Source organism: Erythrolamprus reginae, chromosome 1, assembly GCF_031021105.1.
Source record: "Erythrolamprus reginae isolate rEryReg1 chromosome 1, rEryReg1.hap1, whole genome shotgun sequence".
Lineage (NCBI taxonomy): Eukaryota > Metazoa > Chordata > Lepidosauria > Squamata > Dipsadidae > Erythrolamprus > Erythrolamprus reginae.
In genome coordinates, this window is record NC_091950.1 from 138,250,261 (window position 1) to 138,274,203 (window position 23,943).

Genomic DNA, 23,943 nt, shown 5'->3' on the forward strand with positions numbered 1-23,943 from the left:
TAGCCTTGTAGCCTAGGATAGATTACTAGTGTAATGATGTCCCCCAGGTTCTGAGCATGAGACACTCATGGGCAGGTTTGTGAGAAAGGTCAGAGAAATATTTGATAATTCCAGTTTCAGGAATAATTGAAGAGGGAAGTTAACAAATTAAAAAAAAGAGTGTGGGCAGAGCTACAAGAATAACAATAAAAAAAACACTGCAAGGCAAATCACATTACTGGAATTTGCGTAAACTTTGCATGTTTTGCTTGCTGGATGAAATCCCAGGAGATATAAGTTTACAGCTTTCAAAATATTTATAATGATGTCAAAAGAAATAAGAAGAAACATTTGTTCACTGTGTCTGCTGCTGTTGCAATGAAAAAACAGAAAAGAGAAAAGTAGATTTGCAAGCAAACAGTTCTTTCTCTCCTACTTTAGAGATTCTTTCATTGAGAGCGGTTTGAAAAGAAAGATGAAAACATGTCAAGTTACATGCACTGATCACACACGTTTATCTGTAAATATAAAATATTTAGTTGAAATGTAGTTATTTATTTATCTATATACTAGCTGGATACCTGTGCTTCGCTATGAAACTATGTGATGGAGTTTGATAAATTGACACTTAAAGCTTGAAAATTAATGAGTAGTTTAAAAAGTGACTATTATTTCGTTAGAGACTTTAAACTAAATTTCTGTTACAGATGAAGACATTATTGTAAGTGTAGCAACAATGAAATAGGTGGGTTTAAGGCCTTTAATCCCAGCAGCAACAGTGGCTGTTTTATCTATGTAACTAGGCTAATAAATTGCATAGCATAGACTTTCAATTCATCCCTCAGATGAATTGCTCAGGTCCTCCCTGAAAACAACACTCCTGGTTTTTCTCTCTGGCTGGAAGATGACCAGGCTGTCAGGTGAACTGACTCTGGAGCATGCTGTTGGGATTAAAGGCCTTAAGACCATCTATTTCATTGTTGTTACACTTACAATAATGCAGTGGTTCTCAACCTTTCTAATGTCGCGACCCCTTAATATAGTTCCTGGTGTTGTGGTGACCCCCAACAATAAGTCTAGCACCAATTCTCCCAACAGAGCTTTAAGATGATTGGCAGGGAGGTCAGAGGGACACACCCAGTGTAAACGCCTGATTGGTTGGATTGTAAAAATACGTTGCAAGGCGCCAGAATAGAAGCTTTAGTTCCTAACACCAGGGGAAATTGGTCTTTTCTCATGGTCTTAGGTGACCCCTGTGAAACAGTCGTTCAACCCACAAAGGAGTCCCGACCCCCAGATTGAGAACCACTGCAATAATGTCTTCATCTGTAACAGAAACTGTTATGTCTTTAAAGAGATAAACGGTTAAATCGCTGATTGGTTAAAACGCAGCCAAAAATAAACTGCTGTCTGTAAAATGTTCCCACCTAAAAGAAATGTATAAATTGTTGGGAGTTGGTTGTTGTAGAGAGCGTTTCCTATGACTATGATGAATAAAGAAAACCTGTTGAATTGAATAAGTCTCTGAGTACAGACTTAACAGAAACTTAGTTTAAAGTCTCTAACGAAATAATAAAATCACTTTTTAAGCTACCGTATTCATTAATTTTCAAATTTACATGATTGTCAAGCCACTCCCGCCTGATCACATGGCTGGCAAGCCACTCCTACCCAGTCACATGGCTGACAAGCCACTCCCATATGGTCATATGAGCATCAAGCCACACCCACAAAATAAGCCACGCCCGCAGTGTGGTAGTAAAATTTTTTGCAGCTCTTCACTGCTTACAATAATGTCTTCATCTGTAACAGAAACTTAGTTTAAAGTCTCTAATGAAATAATACAGTCACTTATTGTGCTAATTTATTAAGCCCCAATACATAGTTTTGTAGCGAAGCATGGGTATCCAGTTAGTTACATTTATATGGCCACCAATCTCATCAGAAATGACTCTGGGTGGTATACAATGGGCAGTGTACAATCATGATTTAAAACATAGAGAAACATATACAGGTAGTTCTCAACTTAAAATCATAATTGAGCTTGATAAGTTCAGTCATAAATCATGGCAGCCATAAAGCAGGACATCATGTGGCCAGGCTTGATTTTACAACCTTTTTTCAGTTAACACTACAGTCGTTAAGCAAACCTATTGTTCTTTCATTACGGCCATTATTTTTCTTGGAAACTGGAAGCAAAAGCTGGTTTCTGGAAAAAAACATAATAAATTGAATCCTGTGACTGTGGGGCATTGTAATGGCCACAAATGCAGGTTGGTTACCCATACTCAAAATGTGATCATTCTTTACTTTGTTCTATACTTTCATTCTATACTTTGTTACATGGTGTCGTGGTGGTGGACATCCATTGTACTCAATAGGACTTTGTTCTAAATCCTACTGGGGATCAGAAACAAAACTATTGCTATTTTGATTTTATATGTACATTTAAATAGAAATAAATGCCACTGAGTTCAGTATATCTTATTGAAGATGCTCAGGAAGTTTCCAAGTTTGAAACAGAAAATCTGAAAATCCTAAAGCTGTTGAGATTTTAATCTAGGGACCATATGAACGCACGATTTATGATTTGATAAATGGACAGTCCACATTTCCTTGTAAATCCTCAGATCAAAATAATAGAACAGATATATAATTATGAACCCTGGGTTCTTATTTCTATCTTTATCAATTAGCAAATTGATTGCCATGACTTTAATGTTTGTTGAAAGGTAATCTGAATCTTGTTTTTTAAGAGCAGAAATTAGAACTGAAGGTATTGGTAATAAACCTTGTGAATAGATTCATAAATATGACATGGAAATTATATTAATTCCATGATAAATGTTCAAAGAAATGCAAGGATACTTTGCATGAATAGCCAGGCCAATGTTTTTATTTGCTTGAGTTCCATGGAATGACATCTGGCAAAAAGACTTTCAAGGACATCTTGATGTGTGTCCTCCGAGCCTTTGCATGTACACTCAAATCTCTCTTCTGCTTATGACTGTTTGTTATCCAATATTATAACATTCAGGGGCAAAATAAAGATTATCCTGCATTATCTTCAATCCAATTATTATTAATACGGCATAATCGGAGTATATGGAAAATTAAATTGCTTGGCAATTCAAATGCTTCAAAAGTGAATGATGTGCTTTTGCAATATAATCACACTGCTATTCGTTTCAGCAGTAGGACAATCACCCCCAAATTGTGGTACTTTTTATTTGTGGCATGAGTTTATGAGGGCAACAATCATTAAATTATGCACTTTCTTTTTCTTGGTTGCTGGTTATAGGCCCTAATGGAGACAGGGATCAGCTCTGGAAACTGTTCCATTTTATTTTGCACTGCCAGGGCTCAGTAACTGAACACATGCGGGCCAATGACACAAGATAAATGCATAAGCTTCCCTTGCCTCCCCAACCTGTTTGAATCAAGGATATTAAGTGTGGGAGTTAAAATCAGAACTTGCAGAGATTCTGGATTTTGGAACTCCTGTATGCTTTTGATAAAATAGAAAATTTGCTCCCAACTTCCAAGTAGGAATAGGGAGATAATCTTCCGAATACAAGACTGAACTCTGAATTCATATATTTAAACCAATTAATGTTGACTTAAAATGCAACTGAAAGGTGATTGTTTTAGAGCAGTGTTTTTCAACCGGAGTGCCGCGGCACACTAGTGTGCTGCGAGACATGGTCAGGTGTGCCGCGAGGCGGCTCCTGCAAGTGGGAACTCTCTCTCGTTCTCTCTCTTCCTTTCTTCTCTGTGGAGGCCGGCGAAGGTTTTCCTTAGTTTGAACGTTCTGAGCAAGCTGGCAGGGGGATGGGAAGCAGCCCCTTTACTGACAGCCCAGGATGGGACTGTGAGAGGGGTAGGCGTTCCCACAGCGCTCGGAGCGGCTAGCGGCCGGATCGCCAGCGCCGCTGCAGCCACCGCTGTGGGAGGAGCCGCACCCCAAGAAAGCCGAAGAGAAGGACGGATTGGGCGGGCGGGGACAGCCACAAGTGGAAGCCTCAGCCCTGGAGCTCCCACTTGCAGAAGCCGCCCCTCCCCCGGGCCGGCTATTGCCTGCCGCCGCTATTAGCGACAAGAAGCCATGGGCGCGAGGGGGCCGACTTTCAAAGCAACCTTTGCCGGCCTCCCGAGGAGGTTGCCAATAGCAGCAGCGGCGGGCAATAGCCGGGGGGAAAGAGAAGAAAGGAAGAGAGAGAACGAGAGAGAGAGAGAGCAACACAGAGAGAGAGAGAGAAAGAAAGAACAAGAGAGAGAAAGCATGAGAGAGAGAGAGAAAGAACAAGAGAGAGAGAGAAAGAAAATAAGAGAGAGAACGAGTGAGAGAGAGAGGGAAGGAAAGCAAGAGAGAAAAAGAGATAGCAAGAGAGAGAGAAAGCAAGAGAGACAGATAGGGAGAGGAAAGGAGAGAGAGAGAAATGAGAACAAAAAGGGGAGAAAAAAGGAGAAATGAGAAAATGATTGAGGCAGAGAATGAGAGGAGAGAGAAACAAAAGAGAGAGGTGATTCTTGAAGCATATGGTAAAAAGCACCCAAATAATAAGAACCCCCCCCCAGTCCACACCTGTTTTTGAAAAGAATAAAAGAGAAAAAACCCCCAGCCCTCAACTGTTTTTGGAAATGGTTCGAGTGTGTATACACACACACACACATAAGGGGGGGAGAGAGACAGGGATGGAAAAAGAGGAGAAGTGAGAGGGAAAAGGAATGAGGGAAAAAGGGAGGAAGAGAGAGAAATGAGAAACATGAGAGAGAAAAGGGGGAAAGACAGGAGAAGTACCCAGAAATGAGACAGTGGTATAAATTTGAGGAGGGATGATTGATGATTGACTGTATTTATAAGGGGATGTTACATGGGATTGTATATATGAGGGGGTTATGTATGTATATATGTGTATATGTATGTATGTATGTATGTATGTATGTATGTATGTATGTATGTATGTATGTATTTATTTATTTATTTATTTATTTATTAGATTTGTGTCATTTTGGTTGGTGGTGTGCCCCAGGATTTTGTAAATGTAAAAAATGTGCCGCGGCTCAATAAAGGTTGAAAATCACTGTTTTAGAGAGCTACTTTAAGAAACATTTGCAAAGTACAGCTGATTAATTTGTTGTTTTGGAAAAGTCAAGAGGCATTTTAAAGCAGTTTACGCTATAATTAAAACAGAAAAGAAAGGCCATCCCTCATTTGGTGGTGGCATTTGCAGCTGAGATTTTCTAAATTAAAAAAACACTGAATTTTAGCCTTCCTCCCTTTCCCTCTACTATTTAAACATTCAAATGCATCAGATCCAACCCCCCCCCCACACAATTTTATTTAAGCAGTAAGGGAATCACGTTGCAGCTTTCCAGAATTTTTACTAGGTTCCACCAAAAAGCAGATATAAAAATATTGCATTGATTGACTGTGCCTACCATCCTTGTCCTACAGTTCTCTTTTATTGTTACTCTTTTTGCTTATGTTTATACAAACTACTACTATCCTATACATGTTTGCTCTTAGCGTACCCCATCGCTTACAAAGACCGCCTTCATGACTGTTGTCCTATTCTAGTAGCTTTCATCCACTCAGTCTGCCGGAATCTGTCTTCACATGCTCGGGATAGACAAGTCCCTATCTCACCGAAGGTCAATGACCCAACAGCTACTCTCAACCTGGTTTGGCCAGCCTGTCGAAGCTGTTGCCCGGATGTGGCCACTGTGCATGCTATAGGAGCCACAGGTGAGGGCCGAATGACAGGTGCTCACCAAAGGTGAACGAGCTGCCCCAAAAGCTGTCCGAAAATGAGCTGCTGTAAAAGGACACCACATACTCTACACCAGAGGTGCTGAACACCCGATACACCCCTACACATTTACTTATTTATTTATTTGAGTTGGAAGGGACCTTGTAGGTCATCTAGTCCAATCCCCTGCCCCAAGCAGGAGACCCTACACCACTTTGGACAAATGGCAATCCAATCTCCCCTTAAAAGTCCCAAGTGTCTCCGCAGGCAAGTTGTTCCACTGGTTGATCGCTCTCACCATCAGAAAGTTCCTCCTTATTGCCAGGTTAAATCTCTCTTCTGTCCCTTATTCCTTTCCTGGCGGTTTGGTGTTTGGGAAAACAGCCTGATCCCCTCCTCTGTGACAGCCCCTCAAGTATTTGAGGACTGCTATCATGTCTCCCCTGGTCCTTCTCTTTGCTAAACTAGCCACGCCCAGTTCCTGCAACCTCTCTTCGTATGTTTTAGTTTCCAGTCCCCTTTTCATCCTGGTTGCTCCCTTCTGCACTTTCTCTAGTTTGTCTTCTTTTTGTAGCGTGGTGACCAAAACTGGACGCAGTACTCTAGTAGTGGTCTAACTAAGGCTTTATAGAGTGGTATTAGTACCTCCCTACTCCTAGATTGTATTCCTCTGTTAATGCAATTTAGGATTGTATTGGCCTTTTTGGCTGCCATTGAATGTTAGATAGATAGATAGATAGATAGATAGATAGATAGATAGATAGATAGATAGATAGATCAGCGTTTCCCAACTGGTGTGCCATGGCACACTAGTGTGCCGCGAGACACAGCCAGGTGTGCTGCGGAGCTCCTAGGGAAGCTCCAGCTGGGCGGGGCGCTGCGGGTGCCGGGGCGGGCTTTCCCGAAACAGACGGAGAATGCCCTCTCTCGCAGCCCCCTGGCTGGGAGCGCTTTCGCTGTGAGAGAGGGCTTTCTCCGTCCGTTTCGGGAATGCCCGCCCCCCCTCTCACGCGCGCACCGCTCCCCTTTTCTCTCAGCCCTCCCTGGCTTCGCTTCTCAATCCCTCCCTCCTTCCGTCTTTCCTTCCCCTCAGCCGTTCTGTCTGGAGGTCTCCCGCTCTTCCCTTCCCCGCCTCCCAGGCTTTGCCTTCACCACCCCCACCCCCTTTTTGGTTGGCAAGGAGTCCTTTGCCGCATCCTGCAGCTCGCACTCGGCTCAAGGCCGCTTTCCCTGGCTGCGCTCTTTCTCTCTCTCTCTCTCCCGTGAGCCGGGGGAAGGAAAAAACAAACAAACAAAAACTTCTTGCAACAGGCCCGCGCGCGCGCTCGTGCCCGCGCTCGTCCCTTCAGCAGCGAGGGAGGGAAGTCAGAGGGCGAGGGAGCGAGCGAGCGCTCTTGTCCTCGGTGCCCTCTGCAGCCTTCCTTCCTTCTTCTTTGCCGCTGCTGAGGGACGGAGAGAAGGATAGAAAGGAAAGAGGGGGGAGAGATAGAAAGGAAAGAGGGAGGAAAGAGGGAGGGAGAGATAGAAAGAAAATAGATAGAAAGGAAAGAGGGAGGGAGAGATAGAAAGGAAAGAGGGAGGGAGAGATAGAAAGGAAAGAGGGAGGGAGAGATACAATGGAAAGAGGGAGGGAGAGATACAATGGAAAGAGGGAGGGAGAGATACAATGGAAAGAGGGAGGGAGAGATACAATGGAAAGAGGGAGGGAGAGATAGAAAGAAAATAGATAGAAAGGAAAGAGGGAGGGAGGAAAGAGGGAGGGATAGAAAGGAAAGAGGGAGGGAGGAAAGAGGGAGGGAGAGATACAATGGAAAGAGGGAGGGAGAGATAGAAAGGAAAGAGGGAGGGAGAGATAGAAAGAAAAGAGATAGAAAGGAAAGAGGGAGGGAGGAAAGAGGGAGGGAGAGATAGAAAGGAAAGAGGGAGGGAGGAAAGAGGGAGGGAGAGATACAATGGAAAGAGGGAGGGAGAGATAGAAAGAAAATAGATAGAAAGGAAAGAGGGAGGGAGGAAAGAGGGAGGGAGAAATAGAGTGAAATGGAGGAAGAGATATTTTTTGTCCAAACTTTTCTTTAGCCCCCACCCCCCCGCCCGAGAGAGAGAAAGAGAGACATAGCAAGAGAGAGAGAAAGAGATAGCAAGAGAGAGAGAGAGAGAGAGAGAGAGAGAAAGAGATAGCAAGAGAGACAGAGAGAGACACAGAGAAAGAGAGAAAGATAGAGAGCGAGAAAGAAAGAGATAGCAAGAGACACAGAATGAGAGAGAAAGAGAGATAGCAAGAGAGAGAAAGAGAGACACAGAGAGAGAGAGAGAGAAAGAGATAGCAAGAGAGACAGAGAGAGAGACAGAGAAAGAGAGAAAGATAGAGACCGAGAAAGGAAGAGAGATAGCAAGAGACACAGAATGAGAAAGAGAGATAGCAAGAGAGAGAAAGAGAGACACACAGAGAGAGAAAGAGATAGCAAGAGAGACAGAGAAAGAGAGAGAGAGATAGCAAGAGAGACAGAGAGACAGAGAGAGAGACAGAGAAAGAGAGAGAGAGAGAGACATAGCAAGAGAGACAGAGAAAGAGAGAATGAAAGAGATAGCAAGAGAGGCAGAGAGAGAGCAAGGGAGAGAGAAAGACATAGAGGGAGGGAAGGAGGGAGAGAGAAAGAGAGCAAAAAAGAGAGGAAGAAAGAAAGAGGGATGGAGAGAGAGAAAGAAGGGAAGGAAGGGAGAGAAAGAGGGAGAAATAGAGTGAAATGGAGGAAGAGATTTTTTTTGGTCCAAACTTTTCTTTAGCCCCCTCCGCGCCCCCCCGCCCCCCCGTTCAGTATTCCCCAGGATTTTGAAAATATGAATAATGTGCTGCGGCTCAAAAAAGGTTGGGAAACACTGAGATAGATAGATAGACGGATGCCCATGTGCCGCCTCTATGTTGGTTGAGGCAGGCAGGATTCCCTTGAGTACCATTTGTTGGGGGTCAGGAGAAAGGGAGGGTCTTGCCTTCTCTTTCTGCTCAAGATCCCCAAGGACAATTGGTGGGCCACTGTGTTACACAGAATGCTGGACTCGATGGGCTTTGACCTGGATTCAGCATGGCTCTTATGTTCTTATAGACAGACTGCTCAAAAAAAATAAAGAGAACCACTTAAACAACAGAATATAACTCCAAGTAAATCAAACTTCTGTGAAATCAAACTGTCCACTTAGGAATTAACACTAATTGACAATCAATTTCATTTTGTTGTCAGCACATTCAACTTTGTACAGAACAAAGTACTGTATTCAGTGAGAATATTAAATCCATTCTCTTATTTGGGTAAATATACTTAATCCATTCAGGTCTAGGATGTGTTATTTGAGTGTGCTCTTTATTTTTTTGAGCAGTGTAGGTAGATAGATAGATAGATAGATAGATAGATAGATAGATAGATAGATAGATAGATAGATAGATTAGCTGTTTATTATATTTTTGTCCCGCTGTACTCCAGAGGGGAAAAAATCTTCTAGCAGATCTTCCATCGGATGTTTCATAAACCTAAGAAAGCAAGAGAGGTGGCTAACTAACTAACAGTAGCGACCAAGAAAAGCAAAAAAAAACCCTCGCCGGGACTCGGCAGATTCCAGCCTCAGCCGCGGCACTGTAGGGAAGTGATTGGGAGGCGGGTCATGTGACTCGCCGCCGCGCCGAGATGTCCACGTGCATTCCTGCGATGGGCAAAGGGAGGGAGGAGAGGCTTCGGAGGGGTCACGTGTCTTTTCCGACCCTCCTCCTCCCCCCCAGCTGCGGAGCCAGCCAAGCAGCTGGCTGGGAGGGCTTCCCACCCCAGTCAAGCGACTGCCGCAGCGCCGCTGGGAAGAAAAGAAAGGGGGAAGGGGCAGGCCGCCGGCTCCGGATCGATCCCCGGGTCCTCTGCACAGCCGCCGAAGGGGCGATGGATACCCGGTCCTGCTTGTGAGGCACGCGGCGCGGTGGCGCCTTTGGAAGTGCCGCGAAGCCAGCATGTGGACTGGGTAGGAAGTCTTTGAGCCTGCGGTGAATTTCCGACTGGGGAGGCGATGAGGATCGCAGTGGCACTTGACGTGCCTTTTGTCCTGTCGGGTCCCCCCCCCCCCACCTCTCGGGCAGGATTGAACGCTCGTCAGCTGCTCTTGCAGCCCATCCTGCGGAAGAGCCTCCGGCTTCTAGGTCCAGGGAACCCCGGCTGAAGGGTGCGGAGGCAGGGGCGGGATCCAGAGAGGAGTCCCCGAGCGCCGGCTGGGAGAAGCTGACGAGAAGGCAGGGGAGGCGTTGTTGGCTAGCTTGCGTTTTATTACGGATAAGAACTTGTGTGTGAGTCTGATTACGAGGAGGAGTCCCAGTTCCGCGACCGACGTGTGAATTGGGATAATTGTGCACCGTGATCAGCGAGGGGTCTAGGTTTTGAGACTGATGTCAGGTACAGTTGGAATGATCCAATTTTACTCCGGAAAGCAGAATATTCTGACGAATTCCAGAGGATTTGGATTCCTTAACTCCCATAGCTACAAAATCTCCATCTAGCTGGGGGTTCTGGTGCATGCGGTCCCAGTGAAAAAGCTCTAGGTTTGAAAATGGTACAAGTGAAACTCCATAAATTCCTTGCAAACATAGTCAAAAAAAAATAGGTGCAGGTGTATGAAATACCTGTCCAAGAACTGACAACAGTGAGATGGGTTTCTCTCTCTCTCTCTCTTTGTATGTGTGTGTTTGTGTGTGCACGTATGTGCATGCATGTGTGCATATGCATATGCGCTGAATGGTAATGTTGATACATTCCCACATTTGGGGGGAAAAGAGAGAAAACATTTAGAGACTTTCCAAACCCATCTGACTACCTGATTGTCTCCCATACTCCCTCTGCTTTTTTCCTCTTCCTTGTCCTCACAGTCACTATTGCTTCCAATTCCTTGTACCAACTTGCCACTTACCCAGCAAACAACGTGGAAAGTAAGTGCTCTGCTGCCCATCTACCTGTTGTTGTACAACAATTTAAAGTGCTTGGCTGTAGTTTCAGCCACTGGTTGACATGTGTTCCTTTGTGGAGCCCCAGAAGTACACCTTAGAGCAGGGGTGGGCAATTAATTTTGACATGGGGCCGCATGATAAATTGGGATGGTTTTAGAGGGCTGGACTAATATAATTAACCCAGTTCTACCCAATACTGTAAAGACCCAGACCCTGGCCTGACCTAAACACCCAGGCCCACTCTACAGACCCACAATTCTTTGCTTTACGGCAACACGGTACACTACAGTCACTGTGCTGGAGTGTTTGCGTGGTTTCTGTGCTCAGTCGCTCTCCGTAGGAGCACCAGTGTGAGGATGAAAGAGCTCACCATGTCTGCCGGGACTTCTCCGGTTCCTGCTTTCCTCATGATTTATCAGGAAAGCAGGAACCGGAGGAGTCCCAGCAGACGTGGTGAGCTCTTTCATTCTCGCACTGGAGTGGACCCTGACCTCCACGGACCGGTCACAGATAGCGGGTGGGCTGGATGTGGCCCGTGGGCTGCCCTTGCCTGGGTCTGCCTTAGAGTTTGGCCTTTCTGATGCTTCTGTGCGATAGAATGGATAATTATCACTTTAGGTTCAAAATCACTCTCCCCAAACATTGTGCAGAAGGGTAGAGTATTTCTTTTCAGCCTGTTAGCTAAAGGTTAGCCCCATGAACTGGAAAAAAGGGACAGGGGAGATCAAAGGCTGGCTGATGAAAATTTAGATGCATAATATTGTTGGATATTGGCATCTTTATAGGGCAGAGCTTTATTGATAACTTCCAGAAACAAACATCCTTGACGGTAAACCTTCATATCTTCATGCTCAGGACCATAAAGGAAGAATTAAAGTCAGGTCAAAACTATTTGCGATAAAGACTAGGAAGACTGATTCTTAATCTAGCACTTTTGGCTCTTCAGCATCTATTTTTGTCTGTTTACTATCTTTGAAAGGGTAAAGGACCAACTCAGATGTGATGCAGAAAGATAAGTAGCACGCAATGTACCCTTTTTCCTTGCAACAACATTTCGGTGTTTGCAAGTGCAGTGGACATGCAGAATCACATATTTATCTTGGTTCAATTGTTGCTGTGCGTTTGAAGTCCTAAGAACAAGAGTGATGTGTATATTGATCTTGAGACAGCCAGTGATTGTAGGCTCTGCTGCCAAGGAATATGAACATCATTTTAGGAATTCCTATGCCAGAAATCCTACTAAAGTGACTGTGTATAAGCATTTTTATATAGTACTGCCAAGCATTTTAGGTTTTATTCCAAAAAGCTTTCTAGTTTTAGTTAAGGTGTCCGTTGATTTTCCATTCAGAATTGTGATGTCAGGTTGATGTTGTGGCATTGCAATGTGAGAAATATTATGGAAATCAAAGAGAACTTCATGAAGTGGCTTGATTCTCTCATTAAAGCAAAGTAGAATGCCAGGAGTATAATAGCCGTATGAGTGTTATTTCTGAGCTAATATGTGTTCAGAGAGCTTTAACTAGTCTGTGTGAAAGCACCAGAAAAAACAATGAAGTTTTCTTGTAGTTTTCAAGTTAATAATTTCTCTCCAGGTATACTGTATGTAGAACGACAAATTTCTGGTGTCAGAGGAGATTTCTTTCATTGAAGCAGATTTTTCTGTTGGGCATATTCCTTTGCAGAATTCTACCAAAAGTCATCTAAAGGCATTTCATGCAGGATATTGCTCTGTCAGGCCAGCTCTGCAGGGAACTCACTGGGCCTTTTGCTAAAAGTGCAGATCCAGCACATTTCCCCCTCCCCTTCTCCTGTTTCAGCAGAATTAGATTTTTTAAAAAGATCTTGCTAACAGCTTCCCATTGTGGCAGACATTAGCCTTCCTCACTAAATTGGAAAGGAGGATTTTACTTGGTCTCAGTGTTGCAGGGAAGAGCATTTGTAACCTTGAAGCCCAGAATGAGGACTGTCTCTTCGATAGCTTCAAATTAAAAGTCTCCTAAGAAAAATTAATTAATTAATTAATTAATTAATTTTATTTTATTTTATTTTATTTTATTTTATTTGTATGCCGCGCCTCTCCGTAGACTTGGGGCGGCTCACAACAATAGTAGAAAACAATGTACAATACAAATCTAATATTTAAAAACTAAAAACCCATAATTTAAAAAACATACACACAACATACCATACATAAACTATATAGGCCTGGGGAAAATATCTCAGTTCCCCCATGCGTGATGGCAGAGGTGGGTTTTAAGAAGTTTACGAAAGGCAAGGAGGGTGGGGGCAATCCTAATCTCCGGGGGGAGCTGGTTCCAGAGGGTAGGGGCCGCCACAGAGAAGGCTGTTCCCTTTGGGTCCCGCCAGACGACATTGTTTAGTCGACGGGACCCGGAGAAGGCCAACCCTGTGGGACCTAACTGGTCGCTGGCAGAACTAGGATACTTATTGACATTAATTCCAATACCTTATTATATCATTATTTCCCTGTTAATTATATTTAAATTTGGAGTGGGGGAGTTGTTTCATAAGAAAGCTTCTTGAAAAGAGCAGCTACATTGGATACATTGTTCTTGAAAATAAAAACCAGATTGCAATTTTAATCCAGACTAACAGTGGCAACTGCACTGATTTATGGTTCTGAATTTTACCTTCAGTGTGGTTGCTTCCAATTTTCAAATAAGTCAAATAAACATAAAGTCCTGGAGTTGAGCAACAAAAATAAATAATATTCCTAGATATTGATATGGCTGAAAGCCCGTTTAACTTTATGCAGGTCAGAAGTGACATCTGCAAAGAAGGAAGGAAACAGGAAGGACTATTATATAAGCTACTGCAAGAAATGGACAACAGACAGCAAAGGCCAGAGAAAAGAGCTGTGGCCAATTTTTTTACATTGTGGAAGTAGGAGATAATTTTTAAACCCTGGGTGTTATGTATATGGGTAATATAGATGGTTAGAGTTCTAGACCGGAGACACTAGTCTTTGCCAGGACTAAACTAATGCTAGATCTGTAATAATAATTATTTACCTGTCTTTGATTTGCCAGGATTGCTCTTGTGAGTGGGCTTTAGTTGGGGAAATAGGTTTATTGCAATGGCGTGAATGTATCTAGATGATGTATTTTGAAAGCCAGGAGGAAGTTCAGTACATGAGGGCATGAATTCAATGGGAGCATTTAATAGACAAGTTCATTCATCCTTGCTACCTCCTGCAGAATACCAGTTGTACTGTTGACTGCAGCAGATAGACATTATAAAAAAGCATTTCTCTTCCCCCTCCTCCTTATCTAATACTGGTAGACTATTTCAAAGGTGCTTTTTCAAAAGAAGGCTGACCTTTTTTGTTTTTCTTTGAAGATGTTTTGCTTCTCATTCAAGAAGCTTTATCAGTTCTGACTGATGGTGGTAGTAGTGGGGAATAGAAGGATTAACTCTGACTAATTCTTACGGCTTTGGGCCAAAATTAATCCTTCTACCCTCCCGCCCCATCATACAGTCGGAATTGATAAAGCTTATTGGATGAGAAGTGAAACATCTTCAAGCAAAACAAAGTCCAGTTGCCTTTTGAAAAAGCACCTTTGAGACAATCATGGCCTGGATGACTGAGAATCTCCATAGACAGTAGACTATGTCCCAAGTTTATTTCTCAGTGTCTCCAGAAAGGACTACAGAAAGTCTTTAGGACTATAGAAAGTCTAAGGAAGTTTATTCTTACATATTTGCAATCCCCATGGATCTGAGGAGAATCTGGTTTGGGGCAGGGAGTGATATTGATATTGAGCTAGAATGCTAGATGGACCAATAATGAATTCGTAAGTTTTTGAAGTTTGAAATAAGCATAAAAGGGAAGGCTAGGAGAGTATTATTTTTCTTTTGTTCCATTGTGTCTGATTCTTGGAGACTGCCTTGGACAAGTCCTTGCAATTTTCTTGGCAAGGTTTTTCAGAAGTACTTTGCTCTTCTTACCTCCTTCCTAGAATTGAGAGAAAGTGACTGATCCAAGAACACCCAATTTGTAATGTACCTAAGGCAGGAGTAAAACACATGGTTTCCTAGTTTCTAGCCTGCTGCATTAACACTTCACCCAACTGGGTATAGGGAGAGGAGAAGTGGCATTGAAAAAGTGAAAAAAAAGAAAGAAAATCAGTGAAAGAAAAAAGTATTTGAAGTACTTGTTAAATTTATTACTTTTTGTTACATAAAAGTTTTCCTTCTTCCTCCTGTCTTCCAAGGATTGGTGAAAATTAGTTTTTTGCATTCTCAGAATTTTCATCAATAAGCTACCCAAAACAGGAAACCTTAAATAACATACTTTTACATTTTATTAAGGCTCAGTAAACTTGAAATTTTCTGATTGCTGCTCATTTATTTTTGCTGAGTTGTCACTAAACAACTCTTAGCAGAATGCCCAGCCTTGAAAGATTTGCAAATGTCTGTTTTCATCATGAAAGCATGCAAGCGTAGTTACAATTTCTATAGAGTAGGTAAGTAGCAGTTCAAAAGCATTTCCAGAAAGTTGGCAATAAAGAACTATTTGTGGGAATGAAAGACTTTTAATATAATTCAGCCCTTTCTTCCTCTGATCTAAGAAATGGTTTAGAACTTGAACTATTTTGCTCAACTGACAGTTGTTTTTAAAGAAACTCTTGCTGACTGAGCTCCTTTTAAACTAGGCAAGCAGAAGTTTACAAGTTTCTGTTTGTGACTGAATGGTTGCCTTCTTCTGCATGTTAACTGTAGAAACATAGAAACATAGAAGACTGACGGCAGAAAAAGACCTCATGGTCCATCTAGTCTGCCCTTATACTATTTCCTGTATTTTATCTTACAATGGATATATGTTTATCCCAGGCATGTTTAAATTCAGTTACTGTGGATTTACCAACCACGTCTGCTGGAAGTTTGTTCCAAGGATCTACCACTCTTTCAGTGAAATAATATTTTCTCACGTTGCTTTTGATCTTTCCCCCAACTAACTTCAGATTGTGTCCCCTTGTTCTTGTGTTCACTTTCCTATTAAAAACACTTCCCTCCTGAACCTTATTTAACCCTTTAACATATTTAAATGTTTTGATCATGCATGTTAACTGTATATATCAAACATGAATGAAATTCCATTGTATATCACATCACATTGCATTAAGTTTTAATTAACAATAGCTATTATATATGGAAGGTCTTAAGTATAAAACGTATCAGGAAAGACTGAATGAACTCAATCTGTATAGTCTAGAAGACAGAAGGAAAAGGGGGGACATGATCGAAACATTTAAATATGTTAAAGGGTTAAATAGGGTTCAGGAGGGAAGTGTTTTTAACAGGAAAGTGAACACAAGAACAAGGGGACACAATCTGAAGTTAGTTGGGGGAAAGATCAAAGGCAACATGAGAAAATATTATTTTACTGAAAGAGTAGTAGATCCTTGGAACAAACTTCCAGCAGACGTGGTTGGGAAATCCACAGTAACTGAATTTAAACATGCCTGGGATAAACATATATCCATCCTAAGATAAAATACAGGAAATAGTAAAAGGGCAGACTAGATGGACCAAGAGGTCTTTTTCTGCCGTCAGTCTTCTATGTTTCTATGTTTCTATGTAAGCAGAATAGCCAACTGATATGTCCATCTGACAGATTGTGTGATGATAAAAAGAGAAAACCAGCAGTTTTAAAAAGATTTGGATCTCTTGAACTTGAGAAGCCAAGATATAGATTCCCAATTGTGCTGTGGGCAAAATGAGACAGTTTTTCTATGTTCTACTATAGCCTCTGCTGTTCCAAGTAGCCCTCGAATAATAATTACCCAAGGATGTTTTCAAGTGTGTTTGTAAATGCTGACTCAGTATGTTTAATATCTGTTAGCCACACAGAAACCAAGACTTGCTGATTCATTTTGACTTTTCTAAGGGACAGACCAGACTCTGCCAGCGTCACCTGGCATTATGCTGGAATGCAGGGCCAGTTGCATAAATAACATAAGTTATTTGGTACTTTTCTGCTCAATTTTTGTTTGTTTTTAATGCAGCACATTAAACTGATCATAATGAAATTTCTTGGACAAATATAACTTTGCAGAATCTTCTATCTAAAACATAAAAAGTATGGAAGGCTTGTTCTGCAATTATTTAAAAAGACAGCCTGTTGACCATTAGTGAAGAAATTTTATTAAGTCACTTATTTTAAATATATAATTCTTCTTTTTAAAGATAATCTATTTTACTCTAGACATATATATTGAGTCTTTGCTATAGATTTTGCTAGAGGGCTCACAGCAGTTAAATTCAACTCCCAGCTACAAAAACAAAATAAGTCCCTTCAATTCTTCATCTTCAGAAGGTTTTTAAAATGTTATTTCAGTCATCTGTAGATTTATATCCTGTTTTTCCTCCAAGACCTCAGGGCAGTGTACATAAAATTCCCTCCCTTTCCCACAACAACCACTCTGTGGGGTGAGTATAGAAACATAGAAGATTGACGGCAGAAAAAGACCTCATGGTCCATCTAGTCTGCCCTTATACTATTTCCTGTATTTTATCTTAGGATGGATATACAGTACTGTATGTTTATTTATTGATGTTCCCACATTGTGGCTGCTGCAGAATTTTCTTGAAGCCTCTCAAGGCTTTAATTAAGATAGCACCAGGAAGAAATTATTGGTTTGGTTCCAGAGAAGTATTGGTAGAAAGCAATTTTTCACCTCTCCTTCCAATAACCACCCATAACCTCACTTGAGAATTGGTGGTTCCTCAGTGGTAACATAGGGAGATTGAAGATAAGAGTTTCTGAAAATCTGATGCAAGTATTTTTTGTGACTGATTCTTATTCTTCAGCCTGTCTTCATCCCCAACCTCCCTTCCTCCCATGCCACATATTCTGCAGCCTTAACATTTAGAAATGTTTTGGGAAAGGACAGAAGCAATTCCTTCCTGGAATAAGGGTATTACTTTCTCACCAGGTTACCAAGTTTCAGTTATGTTAGACTTTGTTTTGTCACTTACTATTTTATTTATTGATTTATTAAAGTTGTATGCCATCCATCTTGCTAGAGGAGATTCTAGACAGCTTACAGATGTTGAATTAAAACATATTAAAGATAATTAAAACAATAAATAAGGGATTTAAAATTAAATTAAAATAAAACTAAGCAGTAAATGAGGGAGCAAAGTGCACAAGGAGCAGATGGAATATAATTTGCTATATTAGCCACATCCATCCTGCCACATCCCATCGGGGCCCAGCTATATCTTCAAGGTCTTTCTGAAAGTCAAAAGTGTGGGAGCAGATCTTACCTGGGGGGCTGAGAGTCATGGCAGAAAAGACCCAGCAGCTGAAATTCCTTGGCTGACGGGATCTGGAGCAAGCCCCTTCTGCCAGAGTGGGTGGGATGGGCTAATCTCATTGGGCATTAATTTTTCCATTAATATATCTAAATGTTCTTTACATGTTAGTTTATCTTGGTTTTACAGGTTGATGAATATTTTAATTCCAACAATAAAGTCTATACTGCACTCATAAAAGATCATTGTTTTAAGTCCAGGACAAATCTAATATGGAATAAGAGTGTTTCTACTTCCCATATTTCTACTATATGAAATGGAATAATTTTGTCCAACATTTTCTCCTTCCCCGACTTTACTGAATACTAAAAGGTTTTCTAATGGATTCTTAATATCTTGTTTAATTGATTTTTGAACCAACGGTTTCATTGATCATTATTAGGTCTTTTACTGTGCTAATTGGACTGCTTCATAACTCACCATAACATTTGGGATTGCTAATATCTTTTCCGTTCTTTTTCATGATCTCCTAATTTAGAATAAGTCTTCTACTTTAGAATGAGTCTTTTACTGCCACTAAAAGTATTTAGCCATTTTCTATCTTCCTATTAGCTCACTTCTATTAAGCAGAAATTGCATATAATAATTCTTTCAATAATTCCTTGAAAATGCATATTGTTGCCCCTGTCAATTACCTCAGGCAATTAAAGAAACATATTAAAATGTTTAATGCTGTCAGTCTGCAATATTGGAAAAGTTATTTCTTTTGTAATCCAACAGATGATGATTATCCAAGAAATTTGTACTAGATATTTATAGTATCACCACAGCATCACTGTTAATAAACAACAGGTCAGCTGGACATTATGAATAGTGTCAATAGCTTGATTTTCTCTACTGTTCCACGGTGCAGGTGGGATTTGATTCTTCATATTAAAAAGATCTCTGCATATGGAAAACTCAACGTCAGGAAAATCTAGTATCTTTTTTCAGCAATATACAGTTTTCTGCAAGGATATGGAAGATTGGGGAACTGTCTGCACAGCGGCATCAAATAAGATTTTCTAATGCTCCTGCACTGATTTTCTTTTCTTTTTACCTAATCTCCAAATGCTTTCCAAAACTGTGACTTCGTTCTGGGTTGGGCTTAGCTTTTTCCGGTGGAATTAGTTTTTAAGTCTTCCTGAGAGACTTGTTTATTTATTAACCATTTCCCCACCATGCTTAATTATTTTCCTACCTAAATTTTAAGTAGTCCCTGATCTACTTAAGCTACAGGAAAATAGTGTTGCTGTTGAGTTTGTTTGGGTTTTTTAAAACAGTGCTGGCACTTTCTTAAAAAAGGATTGGTTTGCATGTACTTGACCTGTGTTCTGTTTTCTCAGATTATTCGGCCAGATTATAAATCAATATGCAATGAAATGCGGGGAAGATCTTTCTTGATCATGTGAAAATCTTTTGGCATTTTTGTTACTCAGTGTCCCAAATTGGGTTTAAAAGGGACGGTACAGGTAGTCCTCAACTTATGACCAATCACTTAGTGACTGCTTAAAGTCCCAAAGGATGTACCGGGTGTACTTAAGATAGCGGTACAAAATTCCAATGGCTTCCCCTTCTCTTGAAGTCACATGAGTGCATTTTGGCTCTTAGCAATTGGGCCACATTTTATTTATTTATTAAAATTATATGCCACCCATTTCACCTATCAAAGATTTACAACTGTTAGCAGCATCCTGCAATCACTTGACTAATTTTGCATTGATTTTAATGTAAACCAAACCTGCACCATAACAAACCATAGGGTCACTGTGTTTGCTTAATGACCACTGAAAAAATATCATAAAATCGGGTTGGTTATATGACCAGCCTGCTTTACTACTTTCATGAATTATAACTGTGATGGGCAGGCTCTTCTTCAGTCCTAACATGAGCACAACTTGTATTGCTGTTCCCTTCGGATTTCTATGTTCTTCACCCGTCTGTATTTCAGTTCTGTTGGGTCAATTTTAAGAGTGGTGCTTTGATAAGAAACTTTTTTTTTGTGGCTTATTTATATTTTCCCCTAACTTCTTTCTTTTTGATAATTATTTTTTACAGACTTTGTTAGAAAGACCCGTTTTCCTCCTCCAGAAGTGATTGTCTCTGCAAACCCTTTCAATATGATTTATTTTATTTTTTATTTTTAAAACTGTTCTGTCGGGCTCTCTGGTAGAATCCTCCCAAAAATTCACAGGTACAAATTTCAGACACACACACGTTTGAAAATTCAAAACAATGTTCTTTATAAAGAAAATTCACTTAAACTAAGCCCTCTTTTTGGTATAGCAAAGAGCACTCGTCTCCAAACAAACTGGTAATTTATACAAGTCCCTTATCAGTCCTGTGATACTTAGCTTGTAGCTGTGAGTCAATTCAAAGTCCTTTCACAAAGTGAAACACACTTTGCTCTGGTTTAGTTTCAAAGCAGGGAAAAATCAGCACACAAAAAGTCAGTCAGTAAAGCAGTCATGAAACACAAGGATCAGATAATCCTCCACAATGGCCAAACCCACAGGCTGCTATTTATAGCAGCCTCACTAATTACCACAGCCCCACCCAACCACAGATGGTCTCATTTTCTTTGATAATAATCTCTCAGTTGTTGTTGCCTATGCATCGCTCTCGGCATGCGTGGCTGTATCATTTACTCTTGTTCTGAATCCAAGGAGGAGCTAGATAATTGATCTCCTTCTGAGCTGTCTGCCACACTCTCCTCCTCCCTGTCACTCATGTCTTCTTGGTCAGAGGAGCCTTCATCATCAGATTCCACCGGGGGGGGGGGGGGCAAAACAGGCCTGCAGCATGTGGATGTCTCCCCCACATCCACAGTCCTTGGGGCAGGAGCTGGGCCAGAGCTAACCACAACAAAAAACCCCACCTGTTCTGGAATAGATATGCAGTCAGAGTTGTAAAGAACTTGAGGGCTTTCATCCCAACCACAGAATTTCATAGAACACTTTGTTTTCCCTTTTTTCTAGATCACTGAGCAAAGAACAATGTAAAGTCAGGTACAGGACGTGTCAGTAGCTTCCCAGCTTTTGCTGCACATTGTTTTTGATGCTGAGAGGGACTTTCCTTGATTCCAGGAATGGTAATTCAAATCTAACAATAGAGAGCTGAAAAGCAGTTGATGCAGAGGTGGGGAATATTTTTGAGAGCAAGGCCTCCCTCCCCCTCCTCCTCCTCCTCCTCCTCCTTTTCGCAATAGTTTGGAGGAGGCATGGGAATTATATCATCATCAGCCAGCGTGGGGCTAAACTCTGCCTAGCGGAAGCTTAAAGCATTTTCAGAAAGTAAGTTGGCAAACAGCTCTGTTGGAAATTGGAAAATTGCCTGCAAATTTCATTTGCTTAATCTTGGCAGGAGCTTTAGGGGCTGAAAAATGGGCAGTAGATACTTACACATGGTGGAAATGAATTTGATATCAATAGCTTTGTGAAATAAAAATAGACATTTGGGGACTTGCAAAATTCAGGCACACTGATTTCATGGAATTGTAATGGGCAGAAGCTTATTGCAGAGCTCCTGATGTTATCTCTTAACTTTGTTTAGGATTGATGCTTTGTTTAGGATTAGCAGCCTTCAAGGCGGGGAGAGGAAACATAGGCTCCTGGCTCTTTAATCATAGCCAAAAGGTAGGTCCACTTAAATGAATGCCATTTATTTATGTTCAGGATCAATATCCATCTCTTCACTTGGTTCTTTTGAGAGACTTTGAGCCTCAGTGTCTCAGTGTGATCTGGGTGGCTTCCATTGGGCTGCTAGTCAGGCTGTTGGCTGCCTAATGAGATATTTTACTTGGAATCAAAATTGAAGTATAAGACAAGAACTGACAAATCAAACAGCTTATTCTTATTTTGCAAAGGTTTTTTTTTTGCAAATATATCCTTTATTTATTTCTTGCTTCACATGAACTTGAACCAATCTGATTTAATTGCTATTGCTTGATACATATACTATCTCATTTACTCCTGATCTCTTTTCCAAGGTTGATGTAATCAACTCTTGGCCATAGGCTAATATTGGCTAAACTTAATGTCAGCATATTGCCCCCAACAACCTGGACCCTCATTTTATTGACCTTAGAAGGATGGAAGGCTGAATCAACCTTGAGCCGGTCAGGATCGAATCCCAAGCTGTGAAGAGAGTTAGCGTGTAATACTGCATTCTAACCAGTGCGCCACCAGGACTCATTTTAGTAATTTATTCATACATACATTCATATAGCTGTTCATCTCTCACATTTATGTGACTCTTGGCTGCTTATAATGAAACAAATAAAATACATAAACCGCATGATATACAAAATTAAAAATAGAACACATAAAGAAGTTAAGTGTTATTCACAGAACCAGGTGATACGATGTGCCTGATGCCCAGGGCTCCAAGTTCCTGCACAGTTTACTTTAGCTTTGCATCCATTATAACCTGTGAAAGAAACAGTTATCTGCTGCTGTTACTACTATTAATATTACTAGCTCCTCCCCACTTTCCCCTTTCTTTCCATTTTATATGAGAAAATTTGGGATAATATAGAAACGTTTATGGAGATTCTCAATCATCCATAGCGGCCGATAAGGTCCCACAGAGTTGGCCTTCTCCGGGTCCCGTTGACCAAACAATGTCGTTTGGCAGACCCCAGGGGAAGAGCCTTCTCTGTGGCGGCCCTGGCCCTCTGGAATCAACTCCCCCCGGAGATTAGAACGGCCCCCACTCTCCTTGTCTTTTGCAAGTTACTCAAGACCCACCTATATCGCCAGGCATGGGGGAATTAAGACATCTCCCCCAGGCTTTCTTATATTTTATATTTGGTATGTATGTGTTGTATGGTTTTTAAATTGTTGGGGGTTTTTAATGTAATTTTATTATTAGATTTGTTCCATTGTTATGCTGTTTTTATTGTTGTTGTGAGCCGCCCCGAGTCTTCGGAGAGGGGCGGCATACAAATCTAATAAATTGAAATAAATTGAATTGAATTGAATCCAAATCCTGGTTGTCCCGAAGATGCTTTTACAAAAGGCAATTGGATTTGGATTTCCTAGGGGTTTTTTTCTTCTTGAAAATGTTTTGCATCTCATCCAAGAAGTACTCATTTTTCAGAATTTGAAGAATTGCCACTGGAAACTCTAAAGGAAACGCCCATTCTCTGTATTGATATGTCTGTTCATGTGTTGGGGATGTTTGTGTGTGGAACAGATACAAAACATAAGCAGTTGCCTTAATGCTATACTTTACTAGGCCATTGATAAGAAATACTAAAAATGTCTCTTAAGATTTTAGGCAGAAGTCCCTCTTTGTCCTGTCTGAAGGAACCAGGGACTGAATCTTAGACATGCCGCATGCAAAACATTATTATTATGACAGAAAAATCCAATTCTTCTAGAGTTTTGTTTCTTTCTATACTGAGAACAAAAGCTCGGCATTGAGAGTGGGATTGTTTTGAAATTTCTGTATGGTTTTGAGTGCTGTATCGGATGTTTGATTTTGTGGTTTGTGATAGGTTGTATTTCATTCAGTTTTTTTCATATCCCTGCTGGTTGTGGGACTGCTACTCCTGGCTTGGATTATATGGAATGGCAGTGGGAACTCCAAGGCAAACAAGCGCTTATTGAAGTACACGGCTCAGAACTGAAGAGCCATTGTGGAGTCTGCTCTCGTGCTGGAAAACAAGGGCAGGAATGTTGCCACTATCTGACCTAGGTTGGCGCTTGGGAATGCATCACTTGATTTCATTCATAAGCATGGCTGAAACTTTTGAAGTTATATTATTATTATTGTTATCTATGTTAGAATGATTTGGTTGATTTCTACACTGTGGTTTGTGTGTGGGGGGATATTTGTCTTCATGCTCTTGCATCCTATTAATGTTGAGCTATAGAATGTCTTCAAATAAAATATGTTAATATCAAATGCCCTCTG

The 23,943-nt window shown here is 41.1% G+C and overlaps 2 protein-coding genes across 3 annotated transcripts in view; both read left to right on the forward strand.

Moving 5' to 3' along the window:
- The window catches only part of LOC139175661 (veficolin-1-like), a 940,898-nt gene that overhangs the window by 283,773 nt on the left and 633,182 nt on the right, over window positions 1-23,943 (forward strand). The gene's annotated exons all lie outside the window — the stretch shown is intronic.
- The window catches only part of RAB3IL1 (RAB3A interacting protein like 1), a 44,884-nt gene continuing 30,413 nt past the window's right edge, over window positions 9,473-23,943 (forward strand). The window contains exon 1 of one of the 2 annotated variants that reach the window (XM_070766638.1): window positions 9,473-9,731. In XM_070766638.1, coding sequence (XP_070622739.1) covers window positions 9,721-9,731 — 11 coding nt within the window. In that variant the 5' untranslated portion in view covers window positions 9,473-9,720. The remainder of the gene's footprint in view (window positions 9,732-23,943) is intronic. The other variant, XM_070766646.1, reaches the window with a different exon arrangement.